Here is a 14,357-nt window from a genome sequence, read left to right as displayed (position 1 = left end):
TTTAAACAAATAATGGTGAAAATGTTCTTGCTTTCAACTGCAGCTACATATATTAATGAAGCGTGTAAGAGGAACATGTCCTGACCACTTTCAAACAGATGCCCATTAGCTTCGCTTCTCCAATTGCTGACACTTATCCAAAGCTATAGTAATTGAGTTGATAATTCTCTCGAGTCTCCAGTGTTTGAAAGTAGAGGGATAATTAATGCAATCAATAACTTCTTGCGAGCCCCCTTCGAGAACAATATTGGACCATCCCCGCTGTTCCATGCAGTCCACGGCCAACAAAGCAGCCAAAGCTTCACCAACAAGCACAGGGAACAACTCTGTACGTATAACCAAACTGGTATGCTTACCGAATCCACCACAAATCTAAAGGAAAAAAGAAAAGGAATTTAGAGACCACGGACTAAGTCGCCAACAAATCGCTGCAATGGGGCATTCTAGAACAAGTGTTGTGAAGACTCAACTCCGGAACAACATAAAATACAAGTAGAATCCTCATCCAGACTGAACTGAAAAATTCTTGCCAGCCTAGCCATAGTAGGGAGTGTACCTGATGTAGTTCCCCGTAGAAAAAGTTTAAGACGACCATGTATTTTAAGCTTCCAAATGCCTTCCCACGTTCGCCAAAACAAAGCTGCACTTCCATGTTCAAATCTGTGGTTAACCAACAAATCTGTGATTGAATCAGACGTGTATGAAAAAGTGTGTAAATCAATCTGTTGTACTTTTCGGTCCCTTTCTTAACCATAATCAGTGCTAACCAGCACAAACAACCAGAAAGACTATTAGAAGTGAAAAAAGAAGAAGCAAGTGACAAGTCATCTCAGACCTGAAGGATGGAATCCAATTCAATATTTTCATTAAACTGAAATGGTTACAAATTAAAATTCAACATGTATTCCATCTTCATGCCACAAGAAACCATTGTTAAACAGAATTCACACAAGGCATAGTCCTCAGCAAGAGGACATGGGGGTTAACAAAATAAGAATGACTTCATAGGCTAATGCGCAGCTCATCCCCAGAACACCAGTTGCTCTGGTGATGGTTGAAGAGATGTGGAAATTAGAGGCAGCTACTACAGGTACCAAGTTCTTGAACAACTGCTTCCATGGATGGTCTTTCAATAGGACACTCATGAGTGCAAAGCCAAGCAATTCTTGCAAGCTTAGCCGTTTCATATTCAAAGAACTTTCCGTGGAGGTTTGGGTCAATATAATCTTGGAAGCAACATGCCTCAGCTCCTAGATTCACCAAGCTTGTGATTTTTCGCTTCCCTGAAAGGACTTGGAAAACGAGCACGCCAAATGCATAAATGTCGCTTTTCTCTGTGGATCGGCCAGTAGTGGTGTACTCGGGAGCTAGATAACCCATTGCAGCACTGGATTTGATTTCTGAGAAGACTATGTCATTTGTAAGAAGGTTGAGCAGGCCAGAATCTGAGAGTAACGGGTTGCATCGATGGTCAATAAGCAACTTCTCTGCTGAAATGTTCTGGTGACAGAGAGTAGATCTATTTAATTTACGGCCATGTAAGTATGCAATTCCTGCATAGAAGAAGAAACACAAATATTTTTGTTAACAGGTATCTCCGCAATTCGAAGATCTACAGAAACTAAAAAAGTTCACTAGTAGTAATTAACAGGTAGAAACCGACCTTTAGCAACACCCCTGACAATAGAAACTCTTGCAGACCATTCCAGTACATGACCATCACCGTCATTGACATCAAGATAGCGCAGCAAATTCCCATTTGGGACAAAATCATAAATCAGAAAGCACTCAGCCCGACCCCTAGAACAACAGAATCCCCTCAGCCTCACCAAATTCTCATGCTTCAATGAGGCCAATATATTCAATCCCTTCAAGAATTCAGCTTCCTCTGATTTGCAGCTACTTTTACTGATGCTCTTAATAGCAACAACGGATCCATCTCTTAGAATTCCTCTATAAGTAGCAGAATAGTTACTCTTACCCAACAAATTCATCTCTGAAAAGTATTGCGTCGCCGTCTCCACCTCATCCAAATTAAACCTAGAGCTCTGAAATACTTCCTGACCATAGCCACTAATGCTCCTACCATCAGCTAAGGGGTCCCATCCACTCGAGTACTCAATGCTGATGAGAGGAGAGCCATTTCTCCTGTCAACTCCCTTTGCTTGGTCAGTACTAAGACGGCTATCAGGAATATCAAATGAGATCCCAAGCTTCTGTTTTCTTCGACGATACTGTGTGAATGTCAGAATTCCCACAGCTGCTAATGCAACTGCTACTACCAATGCACCTACCACAACAGATACTTGTCCAGATTTTGATGGCTTCGAGCATTGAGTTTGGTTGCAACGCAATTGCAGATTTGCTGTTTCTGGAATTTCTCTGATTGGATTGCCAGTCACACCTGGTCCAAAGGGTTCGGGTCTACCAGGATTCAGAGCATCTGAAGTGTCACAGGCTTTCAAAGCCACAAACCCTTCTCCACATAATGCTCTATTGTTTTCAAACTGGAATCCCTCGTTCAGTCTTTTCAAAGCTGTATCGGCACAGAAAAAACCATGTTAAATTCGATTCATTTCTTTCTATAAAAATCAAAGTAAATAGCAATTAGAGAAAGAGAGAGGAACGATTACCAGGAGGTACATTGCCAGAAAGAGTATTGTTTCGGATGTCTAGGACTTCCAGCAGGGGAGCATTAGCTAGTTTAGTGGGAATGGAACCAAAGAAGTGATTGAAGCTCAAATCTAGCCTCATCAGCATTCCCAAATCCCCTAAACGTGCAGGGATTGCTCCAGTCAAATGATTCGACTGAAGAGCAAGAACACTGAGCTTCTTCAAAGAACCCAGCTGAGTGGGTATGGTTCCTGTAAACCGGTTATAACAAAGCTGCAAAACTACAAAGGCCAATGCATAAACCCAATAAGCAAAGATACTAAGAACATAATATAAAGTGGACATCGAATCACAATAAAACAAGAAATGCAACTGACGCAGCCAATGGGGATTTTCAGAGAACCCCTTGTGCACAACTCGAACAACTAAATTCAAAGGTTTCCCAAAAGGTCTGACAGTACCCACAATGAGAAATACAGAATAAATGGAACACTGAGAATCTCTTTCAACTAAGAACAAAGCTGGGAATCACGCTCAGCAAGGACTCTCTACTTCATACAGTAATAGAACGCTAAAGTTCTTCACATTAACCAAAAGTTTCTCTTTCGCCATTACCAACCTGCTTATAACCTACATTTCCATCAAACTAACTAACTAAGCAACAACTGAGAAGGATAATGGGTTCTGGAAATTAGGGCCAATTACGGAAGTAAAACTACATACAAGGACAAATGAGCTGAAATAGTTCATACATCTCATAAACAATACAAGTACTAACCTTGCAAACTAGCCATGTTACCAATCTCAGGAGGAATCTCCCCATAAAGATTGTTCACGTTCAAATACAAATCAGTAAGCTCGGTCAAGTTGGCTATTTCTCTTGGTAGCTCCCCATACAAAGAGTTGTAGTGCAAATACAGCCCAGTTAAGTGCTTGAATCCTGCAATAGCAGGGGAGACCTTGCCAGAGAGCCCCTTCCCCTGCAGTGAAATGTTGGCCACTTGACCCTTCTCGTCACAGGCTACTCCTTCAAATGAACCATCACATGGGTTGCCATTGATGGTCCACGAAGAGAGCAACAGATCTTCTGGGTCCAAAGCTGCTTTCATGTCCATGAGTACTCTCAGTTCTGTGCTTGGACAGACCCACCTTGGGTTTGTGAAGAAGAAGAGCAGAGTGAAAAGAAATAGCCTTAAACCCATCTATTAGATAGAGATGATATAAACAAGACTCTTTCTCTTCTCTTGACTACAGTTTTGAAGTATTTTAGTCACGGATTCTCCTTTGTAGTTAGTACTGCTCTTTCCCCTTTCACTGGGACAAAGAGATAGAGACAATGTTGCAGTGTCTGTATTGCTGCTGCTTTCAGAAATCAGTAATGAGCAGGGGGACTTGGTGGAGGCTCAATTGCATATTATTGGAATTTCTGGTGCAAGGAAAGGGGGAGAGAGAGATTATGCTTGACCACTTAGTTGGTTTGTAAAGTGAAGCTGAGTGGGGACGGGGGAGGATAGTCTGTTGGTGAGTGGTTATTATTATTATAATATATGACTAGTCACACATCGAGGCGATCTTATTAGGTGATTAAACAACATTGTGCTCTTTTAATTTCAAATAATGTATCTAATCAAATTTTGAGAGCTCAAATTCGTATTTTATCCGAAGCACTCTTCGATTTGGTACGTGTTTTTTTTTTTAGTTGCTTGGTGTTTAGCAAGTCCACATAAATCCAGACAAGTTTAGATGAAATTTTGAATGACACACAGGTCAGCAAATTAACGGCTCCCAACTCTCAAGTGTTTGTCTTGTCCACTAACCGGGCCGTGTTACAAGCCCATGCGTGTTAGTATTTATTACCTTCTGCTACGGTACAAACGAGGCGCATGTTTACGACACTATACTGCTATTTTGCTGGGCCTCAGGGCCTGTGCCTCGACACGGATTTCGCAGCATAGCCAGAGCAATTCGAATTCAGAAGGCCACAATCTCCTGCATTTACTCCATTATTAAGATCAGCGAATGGAAAGGCAGAGAAAAACACATCTTTTGACTTGGCCATCAATCAGGTCAGATCTACGGAGATGTTATAGTTTCGACTGTATCTGATGACATGAAATTCAGATTAAGTGCGTGTCGGTCTTTAAGTGAAACAAACACCTTCAATGTTTTCACCCAGAGAGATTTGGAAACATCCTGATCTCTACCTAACACGAAAAATTCACAACTGTGAAAGTTCATGAAAATATAGCTTTACCTCAAAATGTTCTAACAGAAATAATCGGTCGCATAGCTGCTACAGATTATTTCTTTAAGTCACATAAAAATCCATAGTGTATAAAGTTTCTGACTACGCTGCTGTCAACAACAAGGCCAACAATAAAACGAAATATCCCCTGCAGTCCATGTTAAAGTAAACTGAAAAGACAGGAAGAAGGTAATAGGACCAAAGAAATGATGATATACTGAAATATAACTAAAAATCTTAACAAACCTTGGGAAGGAAACTACTCTTTAGACATCATTGCAGAAAATTCAAATCCTTCTTATATGTATTGCATATTATAACACGATTCCAGAAGAACCAGAATGAAGCACAATGATACAACCTACACAAAAGCAACAACCAGTCAGATGTATTTAAAAGCAGGGGACCCAAAAAATAAACTCCCGGACAATGAAAATATATGATAGTTACCTGCAGAAATAAAATTGTTCCTCTAAGAGGGAACCCTGTTAGAAAAAGCTCATGTTTGACATTTCTATGAGTAAAAAGGAAATTTGGAAAACTGACCATTAATTACTATATCAATATTCAACCTCCTTAAAAATGGTTGCCTAATGTTTTCAATCTCTGAAAATATTTGTTCACCTCAAGCTCCCAACAAATGGAACCAAAAATATACATTAAACTGGCTTGCCACATAAACTCCAAATTATGTAACCGAACAAGAATTCTTTTCCACTTCTCCTAAGTCCTAACCCAGAAACTTAATTAAAGGTGAGCATACTGTGTCCTTATTCTCATCAAGGACAAGCTGAATACTCAAAAACTACAGTACAAAATTGGCAAATCAATCTCACTTTGTACACATGTACAGAAATGTGGTGATCACTTCTTTGCAGTTTCAAACTTCAAAGCACAGATCTGAATGGCATCTTCGCTACTTTCCTTCTGATGCTTACCCCTTCGAAAATTAGCCAGAAAGACAGTATCGATTAACTTACTCTCCAGCACCAAGAGCGGCTAATGGCCTCCCTTGCAAGTTGAACGAGATGTATGAGCCCTTCCACGTCTTGAAAGCTGAAGTCAACAACCTTCTTGATAGAAGTAATGCACACTCTATTCTTTGCCATTTCCAGAGTTAAATTAGCTTCCTTGAAAGCATTCTCAGATTTTATTGAGGCCTCTATGGCGAAATTTACATCCTGTGTCTGCAAAACAATTGGAAATTAAACATTTTTACCCCATAGATAGAGCCAAGAGTGATGAAGAGGCACATTAGCTTTTTGGTGAGCAATAAAAAGGGTCTTGAGTGAGATTTCCAAAAAGGAAATAATCTACTAACCCATATTTTCATGAATGAAACTGATACACGCCTACAGCTATGATCATACAAGCAAACAAAGAATGGAAAGCAATATATGCACAGTGAAAGACTACATTGCAGAGAGGTTTTCTGACACTGCATAACAAAATTTTCCTGAAGTCTCTAAGACAAAACAGGCCTTCCCCTGATTCTTGATACCATAATGTATTAGTTCCTTGCCGATAAAATATAAGCTTCCATCAATACAGAGCACCTATTAGTAACATAGAGCAAAAAATATTGCATGCCATAGGGTAAAAATCTTACCCACTCTTTCTGCCCTTCTTTATCCAGAATACTAAACTCACCAACTCATAAAATGCCACCAAAAGCAATGGGGGAAGAGTAGAAAGTGCAAGCCAGATATAAACTTACAAAGTCAAGCATCCGTACAAAATTTGGTCGGGACCGAGCAACACTGACATGAGTTCCAGCCACATGAGGAACTGCGCCCTTGGATGGTGTAGCCTTATCTACCGTCGTTGGTTGATTATTCAAGTTATCAAGATCTGAAGCAGAGGATGAAGGGGATTCACCTGGGGCAATAAAATGATTTTGAGAATGACAAGCCACATTATGTACACTTCTACTCTTGTCCTAGCGTTACTTAAATGTTCTTGTTCGTTTGTTTGCTATTCGTGTCCATATCAGTGTTTTGTCTGTAGCTCTCTCCCATATGATACAACTGTTAGGTACCGTATTTGATAGTAAATGATAAAGGTTGTGGCACTAGGTAGTTAGCTCTACACATCGAACATATATTTTCACTTTGCTTAAACCCCCTTTTTTAATTATGAACATGCAAGTAATCTCAAAACGTTGCAGTTTTGATGATGCCAACTAAGGTTGAACTTTTGTTTTAGTTAAATTAACATAAGAACGTATCCTTTTTTTCATCTTTAATTACATTGGTCCTACAAAGACGCACTGATGCAGAGGTTTGGAATGTGACTGATCATTCATCTTTCCCACATCTTCTAGGTAGAAAGCTATAAAGTGTTTTCTATGGTATAGCACGTCCTTAATTGACATAATGCATTTTAAAATCGTGTGGATGGAAGACGTGAAGTGAATAATATTGTGTGCGCTAGTGGTGGGCACACTAGACCCAAAGGTTTTGATTCACTTAACTAAGACCTAATTATATGGTTAAAGCCTTAAACTCTCTTTTTTGGCTTGAACGATTTCTCATATATTTTTCTAAATTTGTCAACAATTCTGGAGAAAAGGGACCACAATGGCTATATAGGTACGTTAGGCCAATGGAGTACTTGTGGTAAATAAATGCACAATTAGTTAGTGCAATATATTCCAAGACAAGTAGGCAAAACGCAAAAAGTTTCAACATCAGCTATGTTTTTTTTTTATTGTCAAAGATATCAACAAAATCTTTGATATCTTTGACAAATCAACAAAATCTTTGAATTTATCAAAGATATCAATAAAATCTTTGATTTACTTTATTGACATTATTTTTCTTTCTTATTTACTTTTCTTTTCAACGCCTATATAAGGCATGTTGTACACAATCAACATATAGTGAAAAATACAGATCTTTTACTTCTCTAACATATCCTTTTACTTCTCTAACATGGTATCGGAGCCACTCCTGTTGAGGCACTCCAGAGTAGTGTACGTACTACCATTGATACAGCACATATTATTACAGCCTTGGTCCAACACTCCTTAGGTGGGATCTTGGTTTTGGGTCCGTCCCCTGTCGGTTACGGTCTCCTTTGAGATGTTCTTCTCTTTTCTTGAGTTTTGGTGTCCTCCGTGGCGGTGCTCCTTCCGCCGTTAGTCGTGCTCTTCCAGGGGTACTCCTTTGCTCGGACCCCTAGCTAGACCCGATTGCTTCTTCTGCCTTTTCATCAGTTTGAGCATGGTTCCTCGCAGTTCGTTCCTTCGGCCTCCTGCTGTTGTATGGTGGTGTCCATGTTTCTGGCTGCTTTTCCCTGCTGTTTCTACCATCGCTCTTGGTGCTAAGATCTCGGTCCTCTCTTGGAGTCCTTTTGTTGCGTTTTTAAGGCTTCTCTAGGTTGGTTTATCTTGCAAATTTTAGCTCTCTGACTGCTTCTTGATGACCATCTTCTGGTTATCTGTGTGCAATTTAGAAGTCTTGTCGTGCAGAGATGGGTCCCTTCTCGGTGTTTTGCTGCTGTTAATCTTACTATTTGCCCTCTTTGGTCCCATTCCGGATTTCTGCGTGCAGTCTTGGTGTTCCTCTGTCTGCTCTCTTGGGTTCCCATGTGGATTTTTTTTTGCTTTTTGGTAGCCTCGATTCTCAGAGCTGGATCCCCATCCTTTTGTGTTTGGGTTTTGGTGCGTGTCGCCGGACTGCTCCTTCTTTGGCTTCTCGGTTTGTTGGTTTCTTTCTATTCAATTCTGTCAAAGATATCAACAAAATCTTTGATATCTTTGACATTTATCTTTGACAATATCTACTCTTGACCAACCTGCTGATCTCTTCACCAAGCCACTCCTGCCAGGTCGTTTCAGAGACTTAGTTTTTAAACTCAAGCTTACTTCTACTGCACCAACTTGAGTTTGAGGGGGATGTCAAAGATATCAACAAAATCTTTGATATCTTTGACAAATGAACAAAATCTTTGAATTTGTCAAAGATATCAACAAAATATCAATGATATCTTTGACAAATCAACAAAATCTTTGAATTTATCAAAGATATCAACAAAATCTTTGATTTACTTTATTGACATTATTTTTCTTTCTTATTTACTTTTCTTTTCAACGCCTATATAAGACATGTTGTACACAATCAACATATAGTGAAAAATACAGATCTTTTACTTCTCTAACATATCCTTTTACTTCTCTAACATTTATAATAATCTATTGATATAAAACAATAAAACATCTACGTGTATAATATTATCACAATATGTTCTCCCTCACATGATGAACGTATGTATTTGATTCCCAATTTCTCATACCGAGGGTTCCACAATCTACTTAATTGACTGTAATCCATCAAATTAATTAAGGATATCATATCTCAATCACTATAAATAATGGTTTGTCAAAGCATAAATGATTAATTTTTTATATGCATGGTACGTTCTCCTTTTTAGGCATGAAAAGATCTTGGTCTTCTCCTCTGCTTCACTGCTATCCATGGTGTGGAACACAGCCATGCTATATATTGTGTTTGGCACCGTAGAAAATTTTATTTATTGGAAAAGAGACTTGTTCCAATCCCAATTTATCTGTCAACTGCTTCGGAAGATATGTTCTTTGCATGCATATATTTTTTACCCAGAAATGCATTTGTCAGTGAGACGAGGACTCTCTTATTTGGACAAAAAAAAAATGCACGTGTGCCCCAATAGCAATTTATTTTTACCAGAGTGTGCGCGAAATTGCGAAGAAGTTGATGCCTGGCTAGCTTTTCTATAGGATATCCAATTATCCATGGATCCTTGAGGCAATGTTATTGGGACAGGCACACAAGCATCAATCCAATTTTTCACATTTTGGGTTCATACCTTTTTTCATTCCAATACCCAGAGGCCAGAGAAGCGACTATTACGAGCATATGCATGTCAGTGAGAGTGGACCAAATCGAAGCTTGACAATGACAGGGCCATTTAGTTGCATGATATTTCCCACACCATTCGAGCTGAATGGTGCACTCAGGGCACATGCCCCAGTGGAGCAATCAATTATAGAGGACCCCATATTCCCTAGCTTGTACGATTTGGATTGATATGTGCGCGAACAAAAGACTGTCGGCTTTCCCAAAAAAAAAAACAATAAATAATAAAATGAAAAGGTTAGGTGAAGGCCTGAAAGCCCACATTAATAGAGTCGGGACACCTTCCTTTGCCACATTATGGGCCAGTTTAATGGATACAGATTTTGGGCCTAATGAACATTCGGCTTTGGTGATTGTTTTAATTTGGACTAGTTATTTGTCATCATAGTTCAGAAAAGCCCGGCATAATTTTGGGCTCAGGCAGTCGATAGGCCCAACGTATGATCTAGTTACATCGTGTTACGACTGACGCCAAATACCAGCACCACGGAAGGTAGGGTTTGCGGCTTGTTGCTGAGAAACCTTAAGCAGAGAGTTCAGCATCCGTTGCAGTCACCATGGGTCGTATGCATAGTCGAGGGTCTATTTCTCTTCTTTCATTCGATTATTTCTTAGTATACATAGGAATATGTGCATAAGATCTGACATGATGTAAAATTCTACTCGCAGTAAGGGTATTTCCGCTTCAGCTTTGCCGTATAAGAGAACTCCGCCAAGTTGGCTCAAAGTTTCCGCTCAAGATGTAAGTAATAGCCCCAACTCTCTACCTTTATCTCAACAATTTAGATAGTGTAAACCAATGCAAAGCAGATCAACTTATTTGGAATTATGTTTGGTTGGTTCTTCCTGTTAATTTGTAGTAATATCAGATCGCAGCCATGTTTGGGTACATCCTTTAAGATCTTATGAATGCAATTCGATTGATGTTGTAGGTCGATGAGAACATTTGCAAGTTTGCGAAGAAGGGTCTGACTCCATCGCAGATTGGTGTCATTCTTCGTGATTCTCACGGTATTGCTCAGGTCAAGAGCGTTACAGGGAACAAGATCCTGCGTATCCTCAAGGCTCACGGTGAGATTTTTTGTTCATACTTTGGTGTTTATGGTAGTAATTTTTTAATTATCTCTTTGTGCTGTTGAAGATGTAAAGGATGAACCATGCCGTTTCAGTTTTGTCTAATTTTGAATGCATATCAGGTGAATATTTCTTGGGTTCTCATATTTTATTTCAGTTGGAACAAACAGAGCATTTGGCTTTGTTTTGATTCTAGGGAATGTGGGTTAAAGGTGCGAAAACTGAGTGATAGACGTTGCGAAGATATAAATTAGTATGCATCTCTGTTGCTTCTGGTATTTACGAGTTGTAAAACTTTATTGTTGTCAATCCAAATTGAATTTAAGACTAGTTTCTTAGGATGTTGTTGAATCCGGTTCTTTTGAAATAAAAGTCCATATTTAAATTACCATATTTCTTTTTCTTATTTAAAGTCAGCTGTGAATTCAAATGTTGAATTATATTTTGTTTCTCTCATTATGTGGTGGTTAGGTGTATTAAAATTAATGCCTTGCCTTTTCCTGTTATTTCCCCCATTTTCTTTCTAATTTACTGATTTTATTGTTGAGATTGGTTTGGGTAGGCCTTGCCCCTGAAATTCCTGAGGATTTATATCACCTTATCAAGAAAGCTGTTGCAATAAGGAAGCATCTCGAGAGGAATAGGAAGGATAAGGATTCTAAGTTTCGATTGATCCTTGTTGAGAGTAGAATTCACAGGCTTGCTCGCTACTACAAGAAAACAAAGAAGCTTCCTCCTGTCTGGAAATAGTAAGACTTTTTCTACATAATATAGCTTATATACTATAATATTTGCAGATTACTTATAGTAGTGAGTAGTGAGATGCTTGACTGTGAAGTGTGAATGCACAATTACTTTCTATAAGACTATAACCTTCTTTAGTGCTTCTATATGATTTGTAGGTGTACTCTATATGTCCCAATTGATTTATGGTCAAAAGCTTTGAATTGGTGAATATATGTGTCATGGTTCATTGTTTTTCTGCTACCCAATTGTGGCCAGGGATTGATTTTAAGTGTTTATTTCTGGAAAAGAATACAAAACTATAAATATAAGGGGAAAAACGATTGAGATTTTACCATGGAAGTTTGGTGTGTGCATATTCTTTTACATAATTTGGCACCTTCATTCTGAGGTATCTAAAATCTTTCCTTTGGAAAAAGGAAGAGGATATGTGCTACGTGTTGTTTTACTTTATTAAGAATATTTGTTAACTGTTCAACCTATGTTGCTAATATGTCATTGAAAGCAATTTTAATTTGGGGGTTAATTGCTTATTTGTATGTAAGAGTGCATGTGTTAGCTAAGAGCTTATACTTTAAGTATTGTGGACTTAGAAACTGCTTTGTATTAGTGTTTTGTAGAGATTGAAGGTTTTCCTGAGGAAAATGTTGTTGGTGTTTGATTTCAAGTGAAAGTATCCTTCTGTTTTCCTGACATACAAGATAAAGGAGTAGGCTATCATTAAGCAATTTCTTTGATTTCAAGTGAAAGTATCCTTCTGTTTTCCTGACATACAAGATAAAGGAGTAGGCTATCATTAAGCAATTTCCTTTTCAAAACTATGACTTCTGTGACTTTCCTAATTCTCTATTAGTAAAATAGTTTAGCTATGGATGCACAGTTTATCGTTGTCACCAATGTCCTGAACCTTTTTTGTTGCTTTTATTTATTTCATGCTCCTCTTTTTCATATTCTTTTTACAACTGCACAATCAGTTGGTCTTTTAAGGCTTTTCTCCTTTCCATTTGATTTCTTGGTACTAACATAGTTTCTGGTTTTCCAGTGAGTCTACCACTGCCAGCACTCTCGTGGCATAGGATACTTTTGAGCTTGGCAAAATTTTGCGAGATTTTGAGCAACATGAGTACGTGCAAATTGGAATGAGCAAGTTGTTTGGGTCCTTGTTATGATTTATTTGAGGGCTTGTTTATGTTGGTTTGGAGGAGGGAGCTTAGGACTTTTTCACTCTTGAGATATAGATATATATGGTGAAGTTTTTAGTATTGTGGTTGACTATTGAAGTAAATGTTGAAGCTTTGATTTGAGCTTTAACAATTGCATCTTAAAAGTTAAAAGGTGAAACATGCTCTCAACTGTGTTGGTTTGAAGTATTTTAAACCCTCGATAACTTGCAATATATTTATCTTAGCTATTCGTGCATGTATTCCAGCATGAGATGTATGCTGATGCTATTTACATTGCCCTTGGAGATTATACAACTTCAAGGAGGAACTCTTTTTTTGATAAGCCAGCAGATATATAACACATAACCGAAAAAGAAGACAGCAGGGCGTCAAAACTAGGACAGCAGATATTCAACTTCAAGGAGGAACTAAGTCAACCGTGGTCGCTTGTCGAGGTAGCTGGGCAGTTCGTTCTCTTCCGAGTTGTCCATTTTCTTCTGGAATACTCACTTTTGCACTTTGTCCAATTCCTTATACTATTCATGCTTCATCGGACAGTGATGTCACTTGCTCCTTCTGGGCATGTCCCTTATCTGAGACTATGATAAAGGAATTGAGTGCGAAGGCAATCTTGAAGAGGTAGCTTCAAATGGTAACATAGTTTCGAGTAATGTTTGACTGCTGATTGTTACAGGCAAATTCCAAATATTTGCAGCTTTTGGCCGAATGGTCATAATGGTTATGCTCTCATTTTCTTCTGATTTTCATTCTATCATATTCTGTCGTACAAAATAAAGTTCCTATACCGTGACTGATTCGGGAAAGCAAGACTAAATTCAATCTTCTCTTCGTTCTTTTTAATTATTCAAATCTTATTTTGTTCTGAACGTGAGTTTTCACTGATTTTCAAGACCAAACATGATAATTCATTTTAACTTTTTTGGATTAATTTCCCATCAGCTTCTTTAAAACGAAGGAAGACACCAGTGTATCAGCCGCAAAAAATTTTACTGCTTATGTTCTTGGGCCTTGGGCTTTCCCGAATCTACTTCAAAAAAACCTACGCTAAAAACCCTTCAGAAAAGCCCACCCAATGTATTTAATGGTGCAGATTATGTGAATTTGTTGAAATGATTCCAGCAAATCCTTTTCCCAAAACAAAACAAACAGCAGTTCGGTTGAGGAGAATAGAGTTGGGGTTTTGACTACAGAGAGAAATGGTGGTGGGGCTTAGATATTTCACGGAGAGAGCTGGTGACGGTGTTGGAGAACTGTTGTGGCCAAAAATCGTCTTGGCCCACTTGTCGGTCAACACCCAATTCAGTCGGTCAACGTAACCAGAATGGACCCAAGTTGGGCAAGATCGTAGGCGTCCAAAAGCCCACAAGTGGCTCATACTTGGGCGTCCGAAACCAAGTTGATCAACGCCAAGTCAGTCAACGCCATAGTTGACAAACGCCTAAGTCGGTCAACGCCAGAGTTGATCGATGACCAAGCAAATCAACGATATGGACAGATGGCGTGCATTGGTCAAGCCCGCCTCAGGTATCAACCATCCAACTCAACTCCATTGCATATCGTGTTCATGCATACATACAATTCATACCATGTTTATCGTAT

The 14,357-nt window shown here is 38.8% G+C and overlaps 3 protein-coding genes across 3 annotated transcripts; 1 reads left to right on the top strand and 2 right to left on the bottom strand.

The window, feature by feature from the left end:
- Nucleotides 1–740: 740 nt before the first annotated feature.
- On the bottom strand, nt 741–4,149 carry LOC119983825 (probable leucine-rich repeat receptor-like protein kinase At5g63930). Its single transcript, XM_038827558.1, has 4 exons — nt 3,392–4,149; nt 2,634–2,894; nt 1,664–2,536; nt 741–1,553 (listed from the first exon to the last, which is right to left on the bottom strand). Exons 1-4 carry the CDS (start codon nt 3,813–3,815, stop codon nt 1,072–1,074), a joined length of 2,040 nt encoding a protein of 679 aa, XP_038683486.1. The 5' UTR covers nt 3,816–4,149; the 3' UTR covers nt 741–1,071.
- Nucleotides 4,150–4,766: 617 nt separating this feature from the next.
- Nucleotides 4,767–8,171, bottom strand: LOC119983495 (cysteine-tryptophan domain-containing zinc finger protein 3-like). The gene is made up of 3 exons (XM_038827160.1): nt 8,036–8,171; nt 6,576–6,736; nt 4,767–6,045 (listed from the first exon to the last, which is right to left on the bottom strand). The coding sequence occupies exons 1-3, from the start codon at nt 8,169–8,171 to the stop codon at nt 5,830–5,832; spliced, it is 513 nt and encodes a 170-aa protein (XP_038683088.1). The 3' UTR covers nt 4,767–5,829.
- A 2,021-nt stretch (nt 8,172–10,192) lies between these two features.
- Nucleotides 10,193–12,993, top strand: LOC119983641 (40S ribosomal protein S13-like). The gene is made up of 5 exons (XM_038827331.1): nt 10,193–10,336; nt 10,426–10,498; nt 10,689–10,827; nt 11,393–11,579; nt 12,617–12,993. Exons 1-5 carry the CDS (start codon nt 10,314–10,316, stop codon nt 12,648–12,650), a joined length of 456 nt encoding a protein of 151 aa, XP_038683259.1. The 5' UTR covers nt 10,193–10,313; the 3' UTR covers nt 12,651–12,993.
- The last annotated feature ends 1,364 nt before the right edge of the window (nt 12,994–14,357 follow it).

This window comes from Tripterygium wilfordii, chromosome 18, assembly GCF_013401445.1.
Source record: "Tripterygium wilfordii isolate XIE 37 chromosome 18, ASM1340144v1, whole genome shotgun sequence".
NCBI classification, from domain to species: domain Eukaryota; kingdom Viridiplantae; phylum Streptophyta; class Magnoliopsida; order Celastrales; family Celastraceae; genus Tripterygium; species Tripterygium wilfordii.
The sequence above is the reverse complement of the archived record's forward strand: the minus strand, read 5'-3'. Positions and strand labels throughout refer to the sequence as shown.